Raw genomic sequence first — 24,092 nt, forward strand, 5'->3', positions numbered from 1 at the left:
AGATAGAAGGCCTCAAGGTAGATTTGTTCTGCAACTAACTGAGTTACCTTCTCTAAATAAAGTCTTTATTATTATTATTATTACATATATACTCTGCCGACTTGGCACCAAACACATATGTAGTTTTGTCTATTCACTAATAGTGGTGCAGCCAATAATTTTTCCAATTAGATATGACCTTGTCAAGCTGTACCAAGTCTATGATGGCATATAAAAACATATTACCTTATGCTTAAAATTATTTTACACAAGTAAAGTTTATTTCGCATGATTACATAAGAGACATGATAAATCGTCAAGAATTTTTAAGGGAATGGCAAAACGTAAAATAACTTTTCTAATCAGGAGCATCCTTTAAAAATATCCCAAAAATTGTGTGAGCAGAATTAAGACATAGTAAGTTACCTGTATAAAATCCAACTTTATTTTTTTAAATTCGTTCAAATTAAATCATCAAGTTTTACAAAAACAAACAGCTAGTGAATGTTTCAATTTTATTCAATAAAAATATGCAATTTTTCAGATATGATGCAATAAAAGTACATACCAATTTCTGCATTACAAACAATCCATGTCATCAGAGAAATAACAATTGTGGAATGATATTAAAAGTGATATTAAACAATATCAGATATCATATTACATTTTCTTTATATTTATCTTGAATAGTTCACATCTCATGAAATGTATTATCAACAAACAGAAATACATAATGTCTTTAATTTACACAGAAATTGTATAAATTTATGTTGAGAATGGAAAAGGCCAGTTAAAATTCCACTAAAGGAAAATTTAAATAAAATACAGGCCCAAGCTCATCTGCTTCAATAACTTAACTGTTTACCATTTAACTAAGTGGGCTTATGTGCTACTGTATGAGCGAATTCCTATTTCAACTGTCTTCCAGGCTCTGTATAATGCCAATTTGACCTCAGGTCTGATTTAAAACATTTCCAAGATAAAACCATCACTGACATGAATAGACCTCAATTCTAAGTGAATTTACTTTAGTTTTACTATAATTGGATGAGAAATATAGACTCAAGAGAGGCAACAAACTCAGCCCATTAGATGCAAATCGTCTCATTAGTATGTGTAGATCTTGCTTATTTCATAATCAAAGACAATGATGACATAATCTCATTTACCAAGTCAGAATAAAATCAAATCACAATTTGGTTTCCTGTCATGAAAGCCTCAAGCAATCAACAAGATTACCTCATAAATATGCATACAACTTGCTAAGAATAAAATTCTTATCTCTGTTAAGATTTGCTTTAAATTGGCGCCATACAGCCATTATTGTGCTGAGGTGCCACCGAATGTTCAGATATACAAACATCCTGTTAGAATGAATAAGTTAAAGTATTCTAATCCAGGTGATTACAAATGAATTTAACTGTAATATATTCTCCATAATGTGAAAGTTATATAGTATACACAATGTGATGAAAGAGAACCAGTCAAATGTTGTATATCTAAGATGTTTCTTCATTTGGGGTCTGCTCCTCCTCAGTCTGCTGGTCTCCTGGTTCGTCCTGCAGAAAACAAAAGAATTCTGTAAAATCCAGATATTTAGGGCAAAAGCAACAATAAACACATAATGGAAACTCACATTCAGGGAAAATAGATAGGAAAGAATGACAAAGTATAATACAACCAGTATGTAAAATCTACATGACTATTTCCTTTGAACCTTACTCTGGTTGTCTTTTTTCTTACAAATTTGTCTAAATGTGCTCTTTCAAAAGTGCTTCAATAACATCACATCTTACCTTCCTCCATGTATGTTAACATCAAGTCTTTAATGTACCCTGAATTAGAGGATAATTACTGAAAAAGCCTTCATGAGAAAGAAACCCTTTCAAAAATCCTATAGGTACTGACTTTAAAAAAAAAGATTTTCCACTCTGCTAATCCAATGAACAAATATTATAAATAAATCACTATTTCTTCTCAATGACTATTACAGAACAGGCATAGACTAAAGAATAGAGCTCGCAGTCCATGTATTCTCATTATATAGTCTCTATACAGGCACCAAATCAACAGGATCTGATTAATCACTAAAACTTTCTCTAACAATTAAATCATACTATTTTGAAATAGCTCAGACAGTCTTATTATGACCTTCTCAAACTAGTGAACCAATCAACAATTAGGGTGTGCATGATAGTACTACAAGACAAATGTACTCCCAAGAATCATGCTATGTTGACTGTTGACATAACCTCCATTCAAACCAAACATGGTTTATTTGACCTAAATAGTTTTTACTTCACCATACCAATCAGCCTTGATCCATGAGATTCCTAAAATCTAGTGTACATATACTTTAATATAGAGCTAGCTTGCCACTGAATTAAATAATTAAAATATAAATGTCATAAACCCAAATGACTTAAATACAAACTATATTATAAATTAAATAGATGATAAAGATATCCATAACAATGATACAAACAATTAGAATGCCACATTTTTTTAATGCAACTTATTTGAAATCTATATTCTTATTTCTGAATAGTGATGGGGATAAAAGAAACTCTCTCCAAACAAATGATTTATACAAGTAATGTTATTCATTAGACGGTGTTACTACAGCATTGCTAGATATAAGTGAAAGTAAAAAGCATACTGCATTAGTGGTATTTTTCACATTGTAGAAGGAATATTGACTATAGTAATAACATTTTAGGAATTAGTAACAAGCTCTGAAAAAATCAGAAATGCAGGTGTCTGATCCTCCGATAGAACTCCAAAATAAATATACTTTCATCACCAACACCCTGGACTATCCATCCAAAGTCATGTCAAAAGAGCATATATTTAATCCTTGTAGTCCATCTGACCCTACCACTTCATCTAACTTTTTCAACACAATATATCATCAATGTGGATATCTAGGCAAACAAAATATGTATTTCCTACTGCACTGTTTTTAAAAACAGTGTAGGTAGGTAGGTTGTTTTTTAAAAATATATAGTATAATGTTTAATATATATAATGTAGTAAGTACCTCAAGTACTGGATAAACCTGCTCAATTAGAAGCAAAAATCAATTCTGAGATTTTCTTTTTTTGAGATTTTTGTTTAAAATTTGTTTACCCTGCTGGGAAAAAAAGTGCTAGGTTGGCAAAAAAAAACACAGTGATGATTGGCTGATTAGAAACACATTGTTTTTTTGCCCTATCAGAAGATAATCTCATAATGAGGTCAAGAAAGAGAATCTACCATATCCTCATAAAGTCATCCAGTTATTTGTAAAATTTAAACAGAACTGAACTTCCTCTATACCTTTAGAGTATTCGAATCTCCATATTTTAGTACAATAACATAATATTGGATTAATCCTTGAGTCAAATATTTTAAACATTTCTCTAACATGAAAGAGCCCGACCTATTTCAAAAATAATATATGTGTCACAGGTTTCTTTTTGGTTATGTAGCTAACATTTGATAAGCCATGGACCATTTGACTTTGGTGTAAATAATAATCCACATATTTATGGTAAGGCACCTTTTGTATTCATTCTGCTTTAAGATACTATGTTTCAGTTCTCCTCATGTACAAACCATTCCTAAATACTACTCTTTTTGTCTTGTTGACGTTTTTTTCCAAACCAGTTAGATTCATATAAGCTTTCTATAATAATCTCTTGTTGCAGTACTCTGACTGAATCAGAGCAGTTTGCCATATCAAAATAAATCCTTATCATATGTGTACAATAAAGCAATATCTACCATATCATATGTGTACAATAAAGTAATGTCTGCCATATATGTATACAATAAAGTAACGTTGGCCATATCATATGTGTACAATAAAGCAATATCTACCATATCATATGTGTACAATAAAGTAATGTCTGCCATATATGTGTACAATAAAGTAACATTGGCCATATCATATGTGTACAATAAAGCAATATCTACCATATCATATGTGTACAATAAAGTAATGTCTGCCATATATGTGTACAATAAGGTAATGTCTGCTATATCATATGTGTACAATAAAGTAATGTCTGCCATATATGTGTACAATAAAGTAATGTTGGCCATATCATGTGTACAATAAAGCAATATATACCATACGTGTACAATAAAGTAATGTCTGCCATATATGTGTACAATAGGGCAATGTCTGCTATATCATATGTGTATAATAAAGTAATGTCTGCCATATCATATATGTACAATAAAGCATACTAAATAAAATTGGGCTTAGCATGCAACCATGTCATGTTTGAAGAGTACATTTTAAACAATCTGTCAAACACAACTCTTCAAGAATGCATATATTTTTCTTAAAACATTTATCATTATGCTGTGGAAACCCTTAAAGATAAGTGAAACCTCCATTTTTCAATGATCAACTTTGTCAAACGCCTACTTGAAATGAACAAAAAGGTAAATCAAATCTTCCCTTCTTTTGGATAAAAGTTTTGCACAGAGGACTGCAAATTAAACATGCTATCAACAGTGCTATATATCTTTTTAAACCAACCTGTCTCATCAAAGAAATTATTTTCTTCTGTCCAAATTTAAATTCTTCTGCATAAAACATTTTGTGAAAACCTTGCATAGTATAGTAATTAGAGATACACCTTGATAATTATTGGGGCTGTTTCCACTCCATTTCTTATATTATGGACAAATGATACTTTTAGCCGTGTTGTTGAGAAAGTTACATGCATTAAAAAGAGTTTAAAAACATTCTTACAAATCAACTGATAACAGATATTTGGAAGCATATCAGGTCCAGGAGTTTTGCTTTTTTAGACCTTAAACTGGTTATTATCTCTTGGTTGGTTATTATATAATCGTAGATATTGTCAGTTTCTGATCATCAGTGTTGTCATGATTACTATTCACTGGGTTTTCATCTTGTAGGAGTTCTGTGAAATGATCATACTAAACTGTTTTGGAGGCAATGTTTGTGTCTTTTATAAGTGTTTTTCCCTTCAAATATATTCAAAATAAATGTGTGTTTGTTCTGTAACTTGTCTCCTTTTGACCTTCCTGTTAGTAGATTTTCTTTAACCTATATAGAGTACTAGTAATTTTTTTGTACTCTAAGTCTTTCCAATCAGTACTGGAACTGTCAAGTCAATTCTAGGTAATCAAATATATTCTACATGTTTTTTTTCCACCTTCATATTCAATACACCTGGGTAAATCATGCTTTATGCAAAACCTAACTTACAAATAGCATCTTGTCAATGTCAAAGAATTAGTTTTCAGGGATTACTTGTACAATGACTGTAAAAGGTCGGGATCCCAAGCATTACAGGATGAATGTGAAAAGATCCAGAAACAAGAAAAGTGACTTTTTATAATAACAATATAATAATGCCTCTATGCCAAGAAGTACTGCATATACTCATTTATAAATCAAGTCAAACTGCAAACATCAAAGATCCTGATCTGCCATAATGCACATGCAGATCAGGGTCAATGTTGTTTGTTATTACTCAAATCTGCTGGCACATTATGCAATGACAGATCTGGGTCTGTGCAGTTTGCAGCTGGACTAATTTTATAAGTGAGTATATATCATATGACCTCAATATTGAATAAGTTGTCCCAGAAACTATTAAACCATTATAGACTGGAAAACAGATTCAAAACTTCTCACAAAGATTTTTTTAAAACCATGATAAAATCCCCTTGTACAATTTTACCAAATCAAACAGAACTGGTACAAATCAGCAAGCACTGAATATACCTAAAAGATTATATGTTGCTTGAATGGACAGTTACAAATTTAGTTTTTTTCCTCCCAAGAACCATCAGATCAGAAATTGTAACCACAACTATTAATCACAACTACTGAATCTTCATAAAACCAACATGTTGTATTTTCAAATTAAGTACATGTACAATCTTTGACTATTTGTTTTTGCCACTGCATGGTGTATTAATGTCATTATTATAATGGATCAAACTAATTAGGATCATCACATATGTCCATGTTTTTGTCCATAAGATATTCATAAAGAACCAGCTTCACCAAATATAAAAAGAACATACTAGGGACAACCATATCATTTTAAGGTTAGGGTCAGGCTAATATGTGACACAAATATCTTTGATCAGCAGATAAAAGTTCCTCACTGAGCTAGTCATCAGAAGAGGTTTAGTAACAGATTTTACAAAGCTCCTGCATGGGAGGGTTTTTCTCCCAAAATTAGTGATGTCTCCCATCCCTTCTGTCTCTGACTAATATATGCAGCTTATGCAAAATCATTATTAAAAATTTAAATTATTTCCATTTTTTTCTTCACATTTTGGTTCCAGTATGCAACATTTATTGTAATATTGGATTTGATCATGTAAATGTAAACTGCCTTAAGCAGGGCAAGATAATGTAATGCTCATTTCACCCACTGATCCTGTTGGCAAGGTCAGCTGGCCTCACTGTTTGAAGTTTATCAAGTTGGATTATACTATGTGTGAGCACGAGTAATTTCTAAAAGGAATAAAGATTAACTTCTAACAGTTGGGTTACTAAAGAACTCAATCAGCATAAAACAATAAACATTACTCTGATCTCTCTCCAAGGTTGCTTTCATGCTTGAAGTTGATGAGATGGGCTAGAGTCTATACTATGTATGATAAAAAGTAATTTGGACAGGATTATCTCCTAATGCCAAAACATCAAAATCCAAATAACTGAAATATCACATGAAATTCAATGAAAGATGGAAATGGGAATTTCATCGGTTACAATCAAGTTTAAAGGAACCTGAACATATATTCTGCTCTTCTTGTAAAGCTGATTTTAAAACCTGTTATGGTGGTAAGAATTACATCACACCTAATGCATAATCCCCATCTCATAAAAGCATATTAACCATGACAACAAATACGCAATCATTAAACTCCATGTTTGAGAATTGGAATCAATTATGGATATTGTTACACATGCAGAGACACTACTTGCTAACTTTATAGCCACATATAATCACCTGCTTTTGGTAGTAGATCATTTTTCAGATCTATTCAAAATAATGTTCCCAGATTTGGAAATCACACAATATTCTCATGCAAATGGAGAAAAACTACTCATATTGTAGCTATTTTAACGTTCATATATAATAATAATAATAATAATAATAATAATAATAATAATAATTTATTAAATAAACTCAATTTCATGCGCAATCACTTGCAGAACGCAACCAGTGACCATAGTCTTTAGGCAAAATATGTGTTTGACACTACTAGAAATGACTACATCATAAAACTGACTGGACCCATGTTTTCTGTCACGTGTATGTAATATCTTAGAAATATTTACATAATGGCTGCCTATTATAGAGATGCTCTAATTTCTCTTGAAAAGATATTGATCCATTCTAGTCAACAGTGTGTTATCAATTCTAAAGATACATGTATAGCTATAGCACTAAGCTACTGCTACACAACCCCTTGGAAAGGAATTAATGCCACTTTTTATTATTTCTTAGGAATTGTATGTATGTATTTTGCTGAAATTATGTATTGTAAGGTGATTTACTAATTTTTGTGTGTGTATCACAAGTAAATATAGCACTTGCAAAAAGATGGAAGAGCTTGAAATCTCAACTAATATCATCCACAAATAAGTCACATTTTGTGAGTATGCAGGTGTTAAATTCAAGCCCTGTACATTACTAGAAGTCTATCCATGTTTTGTGGCCTACATACCCATACAAGAAAAAACCATCTAACATCATAGGGTCAGTTTTAACAGTATGAATGTCTTGGTCTTTACAGGGTAAGTTGAATGCATCTAGTCCACATTAAAAATGGAAAAAACTATGAAATCAGTAAAGCCCTTACAAAAAGAACTCTTTTAGACATTTTCAGGTCATTAAAGTCAATAAAGCCCTTACAAAGGGAACTCTTTGAGACATTTTCTGGCCATTAAAGTCAATAAAGCCCTTATCAAGTGAACTCTTTTAGACATTTTCAGGCCATTAAAGTCGATAAAGCCTTACTCTTTTAGATATTTTCAGGCCATTAAAGTCAATAAAGCCCTTATCAAGTGAACTCTTTTAGACATTTTCAGGCCATTAAAGTTTATAAAGCCCTTATCAAGTGAACTATCTAAAACATTTTCAGGCCATTAAAGTCAATAAAGCCCTTATCAAGCGAACTATCTTAGACATTTTCAGGCCATTAAAGTCAATAAAGCCCTTATCAAGTGAACTATCTTAGACATTTTCAGGCCATTAGTCAATAAAGCTCTTATCAAGTGAACTATCTTTGCCATTTTCAGGCCATTAAAGTCAATAAAGCCCTTATCAAGTGAACTATCTTAGACATTTTCAGGCCATTAAAGTCAATAAAGCCCTTATCAAGTGAACTATCTTAGACATTTTCAGGCCATTAAAGTCAATAAAGCCCTTATCAAGTGAGCTCTTTTAGACATTTTCAAACCATTAAAATCAATAAACCCCTTACAAAAGGAACTCTTTAAGACATTTTCAGGCCATCTGGATTAATATATTTTGATACACAGCACCATGTACAATTCATGATGCCATCTGAATATAATATATAAGTTTCAATACATGTGTGTCCTTACTTCCTAGCATGCAGAACATTGTATGTCAAACATATTTAAAACACAATGATGCTCTCATAAGCCTTCAATAATTCACCTACTGGATTTTTATCTGTAGCAGTTTACTCTACACTAAGATGCACAAAAGATCACATGTCAACAGACCCTGGTTTCACTCAATTTTCTATATTTTCACAGAGCTGTGAAGCTTTTTTGACAGTGCTCTGAAAGAATCTGCACATGTAAAGCAAGTAAAGAAAACTCATTACTCCTGGCTGTTCTGAAGTTTCCTGTGCTTCCATCTCCCCTGCTTCCTCCCCTGCAGGTTCCTCTTTCAGCTCCTGGGTCTCATCTGAGGATATGGTTTTGGGCTCATCATCTGCTGGTTCCTGGGCTTCTATCACAGGTGGCAGTTTGGCAGGGGATACACTCTCCTTCTTTGCTCTCTCCTCCTCTGCCTGTAAAAATTGCAAAAGTTAAACTACATAGATCAATGTAGTTAAATAGCTAAACTTGCCTCAGAGACCCCTCCACAACCCAGCCTCCTCCATAAACTGGCAACAGTTTTTAGTCCTAATAAAGTCATTTTAATACCAATTAAACCTATTTATGCAAGCCATCTCCCTAAAATGGTGAAATTTCCTGATCATAACAGTCTTGAGAATATACATGAAGTGCCATGGGAAAAACATGACTTTGAGTCACAAACTCACCAATATGATCCTGTTTTTTGATTAAATATAACTGACATTAAATCTTTAAAAGAAAATGAAAGAAGGGGAGACATTCTCTGACAATGTGATTTATATTTGTAGCCATAGCCTATTAAATAGTAAATGGCCATGATCTGCATAGCTTCACAATTAAACAGTGGGATGTTTATATAGCCTCTGATCAAAGAGATGATTAAATGATAAAGATGAATGGAAATAACCAGCAACCATTCCACAAAGTAATCACCTGACTGATAATAGCTAGGGGGATTTTGTTTGATAATCATATTAAAATATTGCTGTGAGAGAGATAATTAGGTTAATCCTTTTAAAATATTGCTTTGAGAGAGATAATTAGGTAAGTTTCCATTAGGTAAAGTACACATGTTGAACAACTCATTTTATCTTAAGTTAGGTAAATCAAATATGGATTCTGAAGCAACAAAACTTTGATTCCTTAAAGGACTATGTTTATGCCATCTGTATTCCAGACCACTGGCTAGTTCATTAGTTCATGATCAACTGCAACATTTCTTGAAGTCAGGTCTTTTTGTACTTCATACATAAAATGCAAAACTTGATTCATTTGGTATTTAGGTAGTTGGAATGACATGGTTAGGGGCAGTGTCTCTGTCAGTGTAACTCATTTTTCAAGTCAGATGTGATTCATGGAAGGATGAGCCATGTATCTCTGAAGTTAGCACAACTAAATTTCTGAACTCCTGGTTGATGGAGTTTGATTCTGTGAAGTGCAGCAGTGAGGAAGAAACATTTTATATTTTGTAGATAAAGCAAACACCATACTGACATTAATGATTCTGGACTATAGGACATCAACTGACAGAGTAACACCACCCTGCACCACAGCTAATGCAGAAAGGGCCATTTTCAATGCCAAGACAAATTCAGCAAGTTGTTTGGAGAAGTCTGAACAGCAATACCATCCATACTCTAATGAGTGTGAAAATGAACATTAACAACAGTATTATCCAGTCTTTACTGAGTGTGAGGATGAATACTAACAACAATACCATAGTCTTTACTGAGTGTGAGGATGAATACTAACAACAATACCATAGTCTTTACTGAGTGTGAGGATGAATACTAACAACAATACCATAGTCTTTACTGAGTGTGAGGATGAATACTAACAACAATACCATAGTCTTTACTGAGTGTGAGGATGAATACTAACAAAAATACCATAGTCTTTACTGAGTGTGAGGATGAATACTAACAACAATACCATAGTCTTTACTGAGTGTGAGGATGAATACTAACAAAAATACCATAGTCTTTACTGAGTGTGAGGATGAATACTAACAACAATACCATAGTCTTTACTGAGTGTGAGGATGAATACTAACAACAATACCATAGTCTTTACTGAGTGTGAGGATGAATACTAACAAAAATACCATAGTCTTTACTGAGTGTGAGGATGAATACTAACAACAATACCATAGTCTTTACTGAGTGTGAGGATGAATACTAACAAAAATACCATAGTCTTTACTGAGTGTGAGGATGAATACTAACAACAATACCATAGTCTTTACTAGGTGTTAAGATGAACAATAACAGCAATACCATAGTCTTTATTTAGTTTTAAGATGAACACTAACAACAATATCATAGCCTTTACTGAGTGTTAAGATGAACAATAATGACAGTACCATACAGTCTTTACTAAATGTTAAGATGAACACTAAAAACAGTACCATACAGTCTTTACTAAGTGTTAAGATGAACACTAACAACAGTACCATACAGTCTTTACTAAGTGTTAAGATGAACACTAAAAACAGTACCATACAGTCTTTACTAAGTGTTAAGATGAACACTAACAACAGTACCATACAGTCTTTACTAAGTGTTAAGATGAACACTAACAACAATACCATACAGTCTTTACTAAGTGTTAAGATGAACACTAACAACAGTACCATTTGGTCCCTAATGATTGTCAAAATGAACACTAACAACTGTACCATTTGGTTCCTATTGAATGTCAAAATGAACACTAACAACTGTACCATTCTGTCTCTAATGAGTGTCAAGATGAACACTAACAACAGTACCATACAGTCTTTACAAAGTGTTAAGATGAACACTAACAACAGTACCATTCAGTCTCTAATGAGTGTCAAGATGAACACTAACAACTGTACCATTCGGTCTCTAATGAGTGTCAAGATGAACACTAACAACTGTACCATTCGGTCTCTAATGAGTGTCAAGATGAACACTAACAACTGTACCATTCAGTCTCTAATGAGTGTCAAGATGAACACTAACAACTGTACCATTTAGTCTCTAATGAGTGTTAAGATGAACACTAACAACTGTACCATTCGGTCTCTAATGAATGTCAAGATGAACACTAACAACAGTACCATACAGTCTTTACCAAGTGTTAAGATGAACACTAACAACTGTACCATTCGGTCTCTAATGAGTGTCAAGATGAACACTAACAACTGTACCATACAGTCTTTACAAAGTGTTAAGATGAACACTAACAACTGTACCATTCGGTCTCTAATGAGTGTCAAGATGAACACTAACAACAGTACCATACAGTCTTTACCAAGTGTTAAGATGCACACTAACAACTGTACCATTCGGTCTCTAATGAGTGTCAAGATGAACACTAACAACTGTACCATACAGTCTTTACAAAGTGTTAAGATGAACACTAACAACTGTACCATTCGGTCTCTAATGAGTGTCAAGATGAACACTAACAACTGTACCATTCGGTCTCTAATGAGTGTCAAGATGAACACTAACAATTGTACCATTCGGTCTCTAATGAATGTCAAGATGAACACTAACAACTGTACCATTCGGTCTCTAATGAGTGTCAAGATGAACACTAACAATTGTACCATTCGGTCTCTAATGAATGTCAAGATGAACACTAAAAACAGTACCATCCAGCAGCTAATGAATGTTAAGATGAACTCTAATGACATCTACATTCCCTTCAAATGTTCCAGTGAGCAAAGTCAGCATCAGCAAGTATAATATAATACTGTATTCCACTACCCAATGCATTTTAAAGACAGAAAAGTTGAGTATTTTTTTTAAATTTAATAACTGTGTGGTTCAGAGTGTGTATATGAGTGTGTGTATGTGCATGCATGTGTCTGTGTGCGTGTGTATGTGGTGATGACACATGAAAATGAATAATGAACTCTCAATAGGATATAGTAGCTATTTTTGAATGTTTATTAATGCATCAAAGAAACTATTTTTTTAATTCCTGTATTAAATTGCTGTCATGTTCTATAGGCTTGTGCAAATATAAAACTTATTCTTAATTGTACTTGTTACTTATTTGTGTCACATGTACTGATCCCCACTGGGACCACACACTTTTTTAGTGAAAAAGAGATTCCCAATACTGCCTACAAGGTTGGCAGGTATGTGTATGGTTAAGGAAGTTTGACTATTTATATATGGGACATGATTCCATACAAATGTAGGGGCTGGATGGCAATGTTTAGCATACTACCATTAATCAAATTCATCTTATTTGTATCAAGTATACCACCTAGGATAAAAAAGTAATTAATTATGCCAACAACCACCCACAAAACTCCCATTCTACTAATGGTATTGCAACAACAGATGTAAAGCTAATAACAATTTACTTAAATCTACAATTAGGGTTTCACCTTTACATTTTCAATTCCTCAACATGAATACCTGCTGATGGGGAGAGGGGTACATTTACATAATGTAGCAAACAAATTTTTAGGAATTTAACAACAAAAGTACCAGTATATCTGGTAAAATAATTTTACTACATTTATATTATAAAGAACCAGTTCTTGTTGTTTGGCAAATGGATAAAAATAAGTGTTCTGAAAGCATTCATTACAAAAACACTCATTTCCCCAACAACCTTTCATTAGTGTTGATATAGTTCACGAGATGAGTCTGTTAATGTATCTGTCTTGCATATCTATGTATCTATCTTTGCTCTGCAAAAAATACATGCATTATATTCCCAAACTAACAAATCTAGCCTTCCATTTTTCCATCTATATATCTACATATACTACTAAATATATCTTTTTTGATAACTTTTAAGTATTTAATGTGTTAAATATAGTACAAAGAAAATAATAGAAAATCTTTATCTTAAAAAAATATTAAAAAATGTAAAGAATACATCCCATATTTAATTTTAGCTTATTTTCAACTTTCGTTGTGATATTATACTGTCACACTTTTGGGCAAGCTCAAATTTCCCAAGGGCAATTTAAATTTTCCAGTTTTGGGGCAAGCTGAGTCTAATAAAATGTGTCCAGCTTGTGATGCTATAAATATATTAAGCCTGTAAAATTTAATTTATTACCATCAGAAGCAAGGCTTTTCTTTTCATAACTTCACAGTAACTACAGCAAATACCACATATTACAAAAGTGTTAAGCTGTTTACATTACAGGAATGTGGGTCAAATCAAACCTTCAAATTATTAGAAAAAAGAAGTGTATCCTTAAAAATATTAATGAAACAATAAAGTACACAATATTTCCTTTCATCAACATTGAGTATTTATTCTACTTTTTAAAATAATAACTGTATTTGTCATGATTCTTTACCTTTTTCCTTTCTAATTCTTGTTGAGCTATTCTAAGTGCTTCCTCTTTCCTCTGGGCACGAAGTATTTCCTCCTTCTCAAACTCCATCTTCTCCTGTTCTAGTTGTTTTTTCTCTTTCTTTTCCTAAAAGAAATATCCAAATACTATAATCAAGAAAGTGAACTGGAGTTTGAATCTGGCAACTCTCTCTGCCTCTGTTACATTGTATGGTGATGGGAAACTAATTATGTTAAGACCAATGGAACCAGTCTTTGTGTGATGGCAGATAAAATACTGTATTTAAAAGAATGAAGGTTGCTCACTGGCTGAAAATAATTACCAGAAAAGATTTATGAATTTTTCAGAAGAAACCTATTATTGAAAACATGTTAGACATTATATGGCCTCAGTCTACGAACCATTTTATTGTTGTTGCCGCACAGGTAATTAATGGGGAGATCTCATTGTGCCAGAATTATTTAGTGAGCTCCTACAAATGAATTTTTAAAAAAATCATTATAAAGATTTCCTCTTGGAATATGGGTCCCCAGGTGGCTGAGTGGTCTAAGGAATTCGCCTTCGTAGATCACTGACATCTCACCTCTGTCTGCATGGGTCACAGTCTCGGGCTCAGCCAATGTTGGTATGTCAGAAAGCTTGCCAGTAGCTTACCACTGGCTGGTGGTTCTTCATGAGGTTTTCCCCAGGGTTTTATCCACCAAATATACTAGCTGCCATATATAGCCTATTATGTGTTGAAAAATGGCTTTAAACCCATACCAACCAACCAACCAGCCTCTCGGATTGATTGTGGATAGGATTCAAGCATGTTGTGCCAGTATTATCCTACAAGCAGAGTAATTTGGACAAACATGAACATCATAGTCAATTGGAACTGAATTTGTTGTCTGTGCCCAAACACATTCAGAAAAACATTCAGGAATCTGTAGAAAATGTGCAACTCCATGCCACTTCATTGTAAGTTCATGAAGATGGGTTGAGCAGAATACAGCATCTTACCATGGAAGTAGATGGTGTAACTATTAGAGATAACGTAGCTTTATCATTATGCAGGCCAAACAAGAACTCCTTGCATATTAGAGTGAAAACTTCTAACATAAAGTAACATTATCTCAATGTCAAAAGAATACAGCAACTAATCAAGATATAAGGCTTTCAGAAACTTTAGCACAAAAATTTAACATTGCTGACAAGAATGCAACATTCTACATACAAAAGTGAGACAGGAAATTCCATCACATCAGAGAATAAGTATCAGACCTAAGTAATATCATCCCAAAGTTTCAGTAGAATACAGCCAATTATATACATGTATATGTAACATTCAAAAAATTGTACACAAAACTTTACATTGCTGACAATAATACAAAATGCATTCTGCTTTTTAAGGCAAGACAGAGGTCCTTGCATCAGGTTATAACATAAGATCTAAAGAAATGTTTCACTTTAATACAACAATTGATGTAGAAGATATGTGACTTTCATAAACTTAAAAACACAAAACTTGAACACTGTTGAAAATGAATATGACATCATGTCAGAAAAATGATACCTTGTCATTTCTAGGTGAGATGAAAAAAAATCTATTACTGTAACAATGCTTTGCTTCAGTTTTGTTTAACCTATACCTCATGACCCTGACAACAAGGATTTTGCTTCCATTGTTTTAAAGGTCAGTCCATATTTTGTTAAGGAAGTTATTCTGTTAAGCTTGCAGCATTGTTTTGTTACATATGTTTCATCATATTACATGTAACTGTGCTAAAATACAATGTTGCTCATATGTGCTTTGCCTACAACGATTACAACTAGCTCAGTACATATGACATCAGATCAAGGGACAATAATATTCAAATCAATAATTGCAATTTTCCTTACTGGTAAACTTTACATGTGAGCTGCATGCAAGTAGCTCATTGAAATTTTTTAAAAATTAGTATGTGACCAATTTTTGTTCAAGGATATGATGCCATCCAGGGACTATCACAGAATGTAACAGATGATGCCATCAGTGATCTGTCCTGGGACTGTCAGAGAATGTAACAGATAATGCCATCAGAGATTTGTTCTGGGACTATCAGAGAATGTAACAGATGATGCCATCAGTGATCTGTCCTGGGACTATCAGAGAATGTAACAGATGATGCCATCAATGATCTGTCATGGGACTATCAGAGAATGTAACAGATGATGCCATCAGTGATTTGTCCTGGGACTATCAGAGAATGTAACAGATGATGCCATCAGTGATCTGTCCTGGGACTGTCAGAGAAGGTAACAGACAGATAAATGAGGCAAAAACCTACATAAATATGGTCATTTGAATTAATTTTCATCAAATAAAGTGAACGTTTCTTGCTTTGTTTAAATGGCAGTTTTGATTCTGTATATTACTCACTTTAAAGTTGAGTCCAACTGCACATTGCACAGACCAAGATCTACCAGCACAGTACTGGCAGATCTGGGTCTGTGCAGTTTGTTAGGAGTAATCAGATCAGAAGAACAACAAATAATAACAATAAAAATTTGAAAAATCAGGATCACATAATAAGCATAATTCTCATGACTATATTCCTTATACCTATTCATCAACACTCAAATTAGCCAAGTCCTGGTTCTTCTCTCTATGCAGCAAATTGCAAAACAAATGATAACAACTGCAATCTTTTATTTTTTGCTTTATATTCATTACCCAGTCTTATTGTAACCAAAATATGAAAGTCTGCATCTTGTTGACCATCTATCAACACAATGTTATGCTTGCAAAACCCATGAAGCAGATATCTGCTGTGTTGATATATGAAAAATGATGTCATTTTATGTTGCACCATTAGGATGTGTGATTTGTTGTTATGCATCAGGTTCTAAATGGATTTTACCATATAGCTTAAATGCTTATATATTTAATTTTCATGCAAATGATTCCAGCTTCAAAGCTTGATGAATGCAATTTTCTATTTTTCATTTTTATTTGGTTATGCATGTTGTACCATATGGACTTTTTCAACTTTGACCCTTGACATTTGGTGATCATCAGATTCATCCAAATTTCAATGCTAGAAACAAGGAAACGTTTTTGGGACTTGATTTTTGTGTGTGTATAGAACTCTGTTTTTGTGAGTGTAATATTTCTCATTCAGTCAGAACGATTCTTGAAAGGAACAAGTCACACAATTAAACATCCATCTATTTTTTTTTAAATCTGAAATTCTTAAGTAACAGTTTTAATTTTAACTTAGGATATATTTTTCTAGTCATCATATATTTTATACAGACAGGGCTTTTGACAAAATTTAATAGAGATTTCCTTAAATTTGCTTAATTTTTTTCTGAGTATAAAGTTAAATCCATTTATTTTTTAAAAAAAGTTTTTCACCTGTATCAGAGTAGTAAAAAGGTCATTGTCTGCTAGAACACTGTTACTGGTTAATGCTCGACAGCTCACCCCCAGACTTCCCCTGGGTGTTAGTGATATTAACATGAGTGTAAATTTTTCACTGCTATATGGTTGTTTTTTATGACATGATAATAATATCATGATCATTATACTAGAAAGATATGTCAAGGCTAAGGTTACAGCTTATTTTTTCCCCCACTGACTGCCTGTAAACTGTAACCATCTAACAGGTATGTGGAAATGTACTAATGTTAAGAACACAAAAACGCTTACATAAAGAACATACCTGGAAATGTCTTTTAAAAAAAGCACTTAATTATATATACATGTATACAAATTATATTTCAAAGTAGATGGGCTGCAAAGTAGACAGGCTTACACAGGTAAATATAATTCTAGGAAGCTAAGCTTGGATAAGTAGTACAGACACAATAACCAACAATAACTTTATAAAGTGATATCCTGACACAATCACCAACAATAACTTTATAAAGTGATATCCTGACACAATCACCAACAATAACTTTATAAAGTGATATCCTGACACAATCACCAACAATAACTTTATAAAGTGATATCCTGACACAATCACCAACAATAACTTTATAAAGTGATATTCTGACACAATCACCAACAATAACTTTATAAAGTGATATTCTGACACAATCACCAACAATAACTTTATAAAGTGATATCCTGACACAATCACCAACAATAACTTTATAAAGTGATATCCTGACACAATCACCAACAATAACTTTACAGTGATATCCTGACACAATCACCAACAATAACTTTATAAAGTGATATTCTGACACAATCACCAACATTAACTTTATAAAGTGATATTCTGCTGACACAATCACCAACAATAACTTTATAAAGTGATATTCTGACACAATCAAAAACAATAACTTTATAAAGTGACATTCTGCTGACACAATCACCAACAATAACTTTATAAAGTGATATCCTGACACAATCACCAATAATGTGTGAGTGTGTGTGATTTTGATTTATAACGTAGCTTTTAACAATTTTTCAGTCATATTGCTACAATGTCTGCAGTGTGACAGATTATAGTGATACCTAGCACTGTGGCATCATGCTGCAGACATGTAGCATGATGTCTCACCCAGTCACATTATCCTGACACCAGGCCGACCAGTCCTAACACTAACCTCTTAATGCTGAGCGCCAAGGAGGCAGCTGTTAGTACCATTTTTATAAGTCTTTGGTATGACTCGGCCGGGGACCCCCCACATCCAAGGCTGATGCTCTAACCACTAGGCCACTGGAGCAGTATCACCAACAATAACTTTATAAAGTGAAATCGACTGATGAGTGGATAACTTATTTATCTCAACTATTCAAATGGTTACATTGTATGTATGTGCCTTTCAGTATTTATCACAAAAGACAAAAAGTACTTTAATTTGTTTCCCCTTCCTCAAAAATTTGGATTCATAAACCAAATCCTGTTGCCTGCTGTAAAAATGACACTTCTTTGCAGCACAGAAAAGACTAATGTCTCTTGTACCTCAAACTTTCCAAATTTGGACTGTTTTAAATTAGTTTTATGTATCATATACTGATTATAATTTATATATTATATTTCATTAATCAAAACCTCTAACATTTTCTATTATGCAAAAATAATGAAACTGATAAAATTGGATACACTTTACTACATTTTTATCTTTTTGTATCATGATTATTATTGTTTATGAATAAGTTATTTAAAGACCATGATCAAATTAATTTATCTCATCTCTATATCCCTTAATAAAGAAAAATTTGTTGTATCTTTATGAAATTTTTCTATACCAGCATAAGTAGTCATAATTTTGAAACTTGATAACCTGCCATCGTTCTACACCCTATCATCATCAAAACAGAAACAGAATGAAATGTGTAAGTTTTGCAGATCTTTGAAAAGCTGTGTATAACAAACCTGAATGAGCACGAAATCTATTGATTTACAGTCTATATGTAACAACTGTAATGGTTTTTGAAGTGTCCAGTGCTTGATTAACACATTTTCCCCAAGAGAGACTTTTCATTTCTGCCATAAACTGGGGTAGGAATGGCATTTTGTGGGTTACAGCTAATTGCATCCAAATACAAGTTTCTGAGAGATTTTCATTTTGCTGGATGCATAGATGTATAAAAGACATTGTTTCTGACTGGCTATTTTGGCTGTACATGTGCAGAATGTTGAAAATTGGACTTCTTTTGTTTTGTTTTTATGGGGTGGGGTGGGTTTGCTTACTGGATGATTTTCCTGTCCTGGCCCCTTTTTCTTAAACTCCAAATCCTAATTTTTACAAAGGTTCATCAGTCCATGTGCATTCTGAACCTATCTGCTTTAGATCAAAGGGCAAAAAGTCTAAAATCTGGACACAATGTTCTGTCCTAAAACTATTATTTTTTTACCTGAAAAAAAAATCATCTCAAATTTTCTTCCACTGAATTTTTAACACGAGTATAAAATCTATATTATTTGTTATCACTGAAGAGCTATATCTGTCTCCTTTTCTGTAATACCAGCCACTTTGGTGTATTTTGAATGATATTGATGTTACAGGGCTTGGAAATAGGGTACTGCCACAAGACACATAAATGTAGCATGTGGGAATAATGAATTAAGGAACTCTAGACTATTGTGCAAGAACCGTTTTGTGAGATTCAACAGATTATGAATGGTAATAATTTAAAAAGTGTATGTGACTTTCAATAGTATGGAAAAAAATTCTCTAAAGATAAATCTGCGATAACCATGCACTAACACCAATTAGAAAAGGTTAGCAGAATTTACTGTGCCTTTTGACTAATGACATTTTGTTGTTTCTTAAAAAAGACAAATATTCAAGAACTTCATTTGTATGTTTTTTTAATTGCTTGGTACATGTATTAGCAAACAAATGTTTATGAGAAATCAAAAATCCTTATTTTTGAGAAACTGGTTGATCTTGGTCAACCTTGTTGCAAAAATGGTGGATGTAAGCAGTGAAAAGTCAGTAACATATTTTCAGCACATAGACTCACATTGCAACTATGGACACTGAGTACATGTTTACAAATGGTTGAAATACTGTTGCATCAAATTAATGAGTGTTAACTGAACTGTGCAGTTTGTTTAATCCTGTTATGAAAGTAATGATTCACTTCATATTTATGTTCTATATTGGTTTTGTCAGCAATATAAGTGATAGTTATGGATGTAAAAAGTTTATTTTGGAAGTAGTGGGTAGCTTAAATGAGTTAGCCATGAAAGGCATCATTGTACAGTAAAGGGTCAGGCATCAAAAGGCATCATTGTACAGTAAAGGGTCTGGCATCAAAAGGCATCATTGTACCATAAAGGGTCTGGAATATAAAAAAATTATTGCGTAGTAAAATATTAAACTGTTGGAAGATACTATTTTCCCTGAAAATGAATGATGAAAAAGTTTTTTTTCAGAAATAAACCATAAATTTGAATTTTTTTTTAGTTTATAGTACAAGTAAGCGCTTTAGCATTTGATTGGCACATTAAAGCAGATACTTACTTCTTCACGATATCTTTCATTGTCGATATATTTGTACAACCATTGTGCAATATATTCTATAGGATCTCTAGGCCTTTTCTCTGCTACTTCTGTCAAACATTCTGTCAAGCACTTTCCCAGGTTTTTCTTCAGATAGGCTGTGTCCATTTCTGTTGATATATTCTATTGGAGGAAAAAAAATTCTATAATTTTATTATTTTTACAATCATTGTGCATTTAGTGCTGATCAGTGACAGTCAACAGTTATCAGCTGATACTAAACAAAACACATATAAATTAGAGCGGGGTGCTGTGAACAATATGTACAGTTGTATATCGTGGTATTTCTCAACATACCATGGTATACAGCAATTATATTAGTGAGTAACAATTTAATGTGCTGGGGCATGGGCTTGACACTGTTTCAAATGTCTGACTGTCAATATTTGTAAAAATATATTTCCCTGGTTTATAGTAAAATAACACTATAATATATCCATTGCATTATTTGTAAACAGGTAATTATAAAAAAAGTAATTTATCCTGAGATAAAATAAAATAAATAACTCAAAAGAAAATCGCAGCCCCCTCCCAATGAAATGATCAGTACCTTATAGCAGATGAATTTGCTATGTATATGTTAATTATTGAATAAGTTGTAATCTAAAAACTGTTACTAAAGTCAGATGATTAAGCTGACACTATAGCTGAAAAACTGTGAAGATATTGTGCTAACATTAGAGAGTATGTTGACAAAATAGGACTTGGTGACACTGAAGCTGGCTACACTATTGATATAATATGCAGGGAATACCTGGGCAAGGTATATACTATAGAAGGCCAGTAAACATAAAACACACTTACCATGTGAAAATATTACTTGAGAAATTGTGTAAAATTTAATCAAAAAGAAACTGCTCTCATCAAAATCAAATGAATATGTGTAACATATTAACATTTATTACATGCTCATTCATTTTCTCCACTACTTTCACACAGTCAACGTCATGCAGTATTTTTCCATATTGCACTGCTTCATACTGCATGACGTGTGTCTAAAAATAGTAGTGTATTAGGAACTACTCTGATTATAAACAAACAATGTATGTTCATGCAGCAGACACTTTAGCTTTCTCCCAAGGCCATGCAATATTACTCAAAAAATACTTGTTCTTTTTAAAATCCAAAAGTGGACCATAAATTGAATTTGGCCTGAATCTCTTTTGCAGTATCTTAATTGGCTACCATGTTGGCATACACGATATGTGTCAAAAGTGTGATCAAAGGCTCTTAAATATAACTGTATTATAACATTCAAAATTAATTTGTGACAAATACAATTGCTTTATAACAAAAACAAAAAAAATTATTTTATTAGAAAAAATTAAAATGTACCATTAATATCATTCAAGTCATAAGATTACTTGAAATTTCAGTATATCTCTTGCTGACGGAAACTACCAATGTACCAGTGCAGTGAGAAAGTACATGTACAATGGTACGTACCATTGGAAAAATATACAGTGGTAAACTGGTGAACTGGTAATACTATGCACCTCTATAATAAATATAGTTTAAAAAGTGTCTGTAAAGGACACTAATGGAATCAGTGATCTGTAATGATGAACCCTTTAGACCACTCGGCCACTCAGGGCCCCTATATGTTTGTTTGATGTTTGTTTGTCCAATTGTAATGATTTTGCAGTCTTCCCAAGAGTGAATGCAGAATTAGCATTGTTGTCTAGGAGACATGCACAGCTTACTGTAAACAAAATAGTTGAGAACCTAAGAGGTTTGACATAGGGAATGCAGGAAACCAAAACACTAATTCAGTTATGTAGTGACCCAAAAATTCAGGATGGTTTAGAAATTTGCATAAGAGAAAATTCTTACATGTAAATGAAAATTATACTTGTTGAATTCTACTGATAAAATTATACCAGTTAAGAAACCTCACATGTGTACACAGTAAAATTCAGGTTTACTGATATAAAGTTACTGAGAAAATCATTACCATTTTGCTTCCAGATACAGGGGCTATTTATTTGTATTGTAATATTTAAAATGTCACGGATAGCACATCACCAACATGCTACAAGCTATGCAGTCAGAGAGGAACATTGATGAATTCAGTAATTTACTGAAAATTCCACTCATGTCTGACATGTTAATGCATTACATATGCATGTTTAAAATTTAATTCACTTTCATATACAAATGACAGGATATCGTTAATATATTAACGAGAAAGAAAAAATTGAATTAATATTACCATTTATATCCTATGGCACTTTACTGTCGATGAATAAATATATTGCTATATTTTCATGCAAAGACAAGTAGCCTAGGCAACAGAACTGCTTTAGATAATTTCTTAAGAGCTGCTATATTCCTCAACAGACTTGGTACAAACTGAAATGTGAAGATAGGGTGAGGTGGGAAGGAAAGTGGAAATAAATTATGTTGGCCTCTTCTTTGAGATTCATTATAAAAAAAATTAAAATTTTACTTAATTATGATTCATAAAGAATAAGGTTTTTAAAATTGGCACAAATATAGTTAGCCAAGCAGCAGCCCAATTTATGTGGGGCCCTCAAAAATAAAGCTGACTCATTATTTCTCCAAGTCAGGTTAGTAATTAATATGATTAGAGCAAGTTCTCAGAAAAGAATATTTTTTAATAACATTTTAAATATTTATGTCTAGGATCTATAAAGGTCCTTAACAGCTTTTCTACTAATGCACTACTTCTGCTAATGCGCTACTTCTACATTTGAGCAATTGAATATGACTTCTTTAGTTTTTACAATATAAAATAACAACTTTTTAAATACATGTGTAATAAATCATCAATGCATGTCAAGATCATGACATTCCTATCCAACAATACATGTACTGGCTGATGAAATTAAATTTCTCATTTTCTGTGACAGAATGTATCAGATACTCTTGAAAGAACAATGTGCTTTACAATAAGTACAAGAAACAAAAATTATCAAACAAAGTTAAATTCTTCTCTCTTCTTTTCCTGTAAATGGAGTCAAAATAATCAACAATCGATCAACAATAGATAGTAAACATATGCACATATGTTGAATGAGCATGTTACAATGTGTGGAATAAAGATCGTATACAGTCTAGTGGAAATTACAACAGTTTTGGTTATCAAGACACATGATATACTAAGAAACATTAAAATCTGTTTCACTGTGATGTGTATCACACTGCAAATTTAATATTGCAATGTGCTTCATGGTAAATTCCCAACACCAATTCATA

At 32.6% G+C, this 24,092-nt stretch overlaps 1 protein-coding gene across 1 annotated transcript in view; it reads right to left on the bottom strand.

Moving 5' to 3' along the window:
• Positions 1-401: 401 nt before the first annotated feature.
• Positions 402-24,092, bottom strand: part of LOC149802352 (uncharacterized) — a 25,729-nt gene continuing 2,038 nt past the window's right edge. The window contains exons 2-5 of the mRNA XM_089951584.1: positions 20,835-20,996; positions 13,887-14,009; positions 8,827-9,015; positions 402-1,538 (exon numbers count right to left, since the gene is read on the bottom strand). Coding sequence (XP_089807710.1) covers positions 1,479-1,538; positions 8,827-9,015; positions 13,887-14,009; positions 20,835-20,981 — 519 coding nt within the window. The 5' untranslated portion in view covers positions 20,982-20,996 and the 3' untranslated portion in view covers positions 402-1,478. The remainder of the gene's footprint in view (positions 1,539-8,826; positions 9,016-13,886; positions 14,010-20,834; positions 20,997-24,092) is intronic.

This window comes from Sinohyriopsis cumingii, chromosome 3 (genome assembly GCF_028554795.1).
Source record: "Sinohyriopsis cumingii isolate HCF-2022 chromosome 3, ASM2855479v2, whole genome shotgun sequence".
Lineage (NCBI taxonomy): Eukaryota > Metazoa > Mollusca > Bivalvia > Unionida > Unionidae > Sinohyriopsis > Sinohyriopsis cumingii.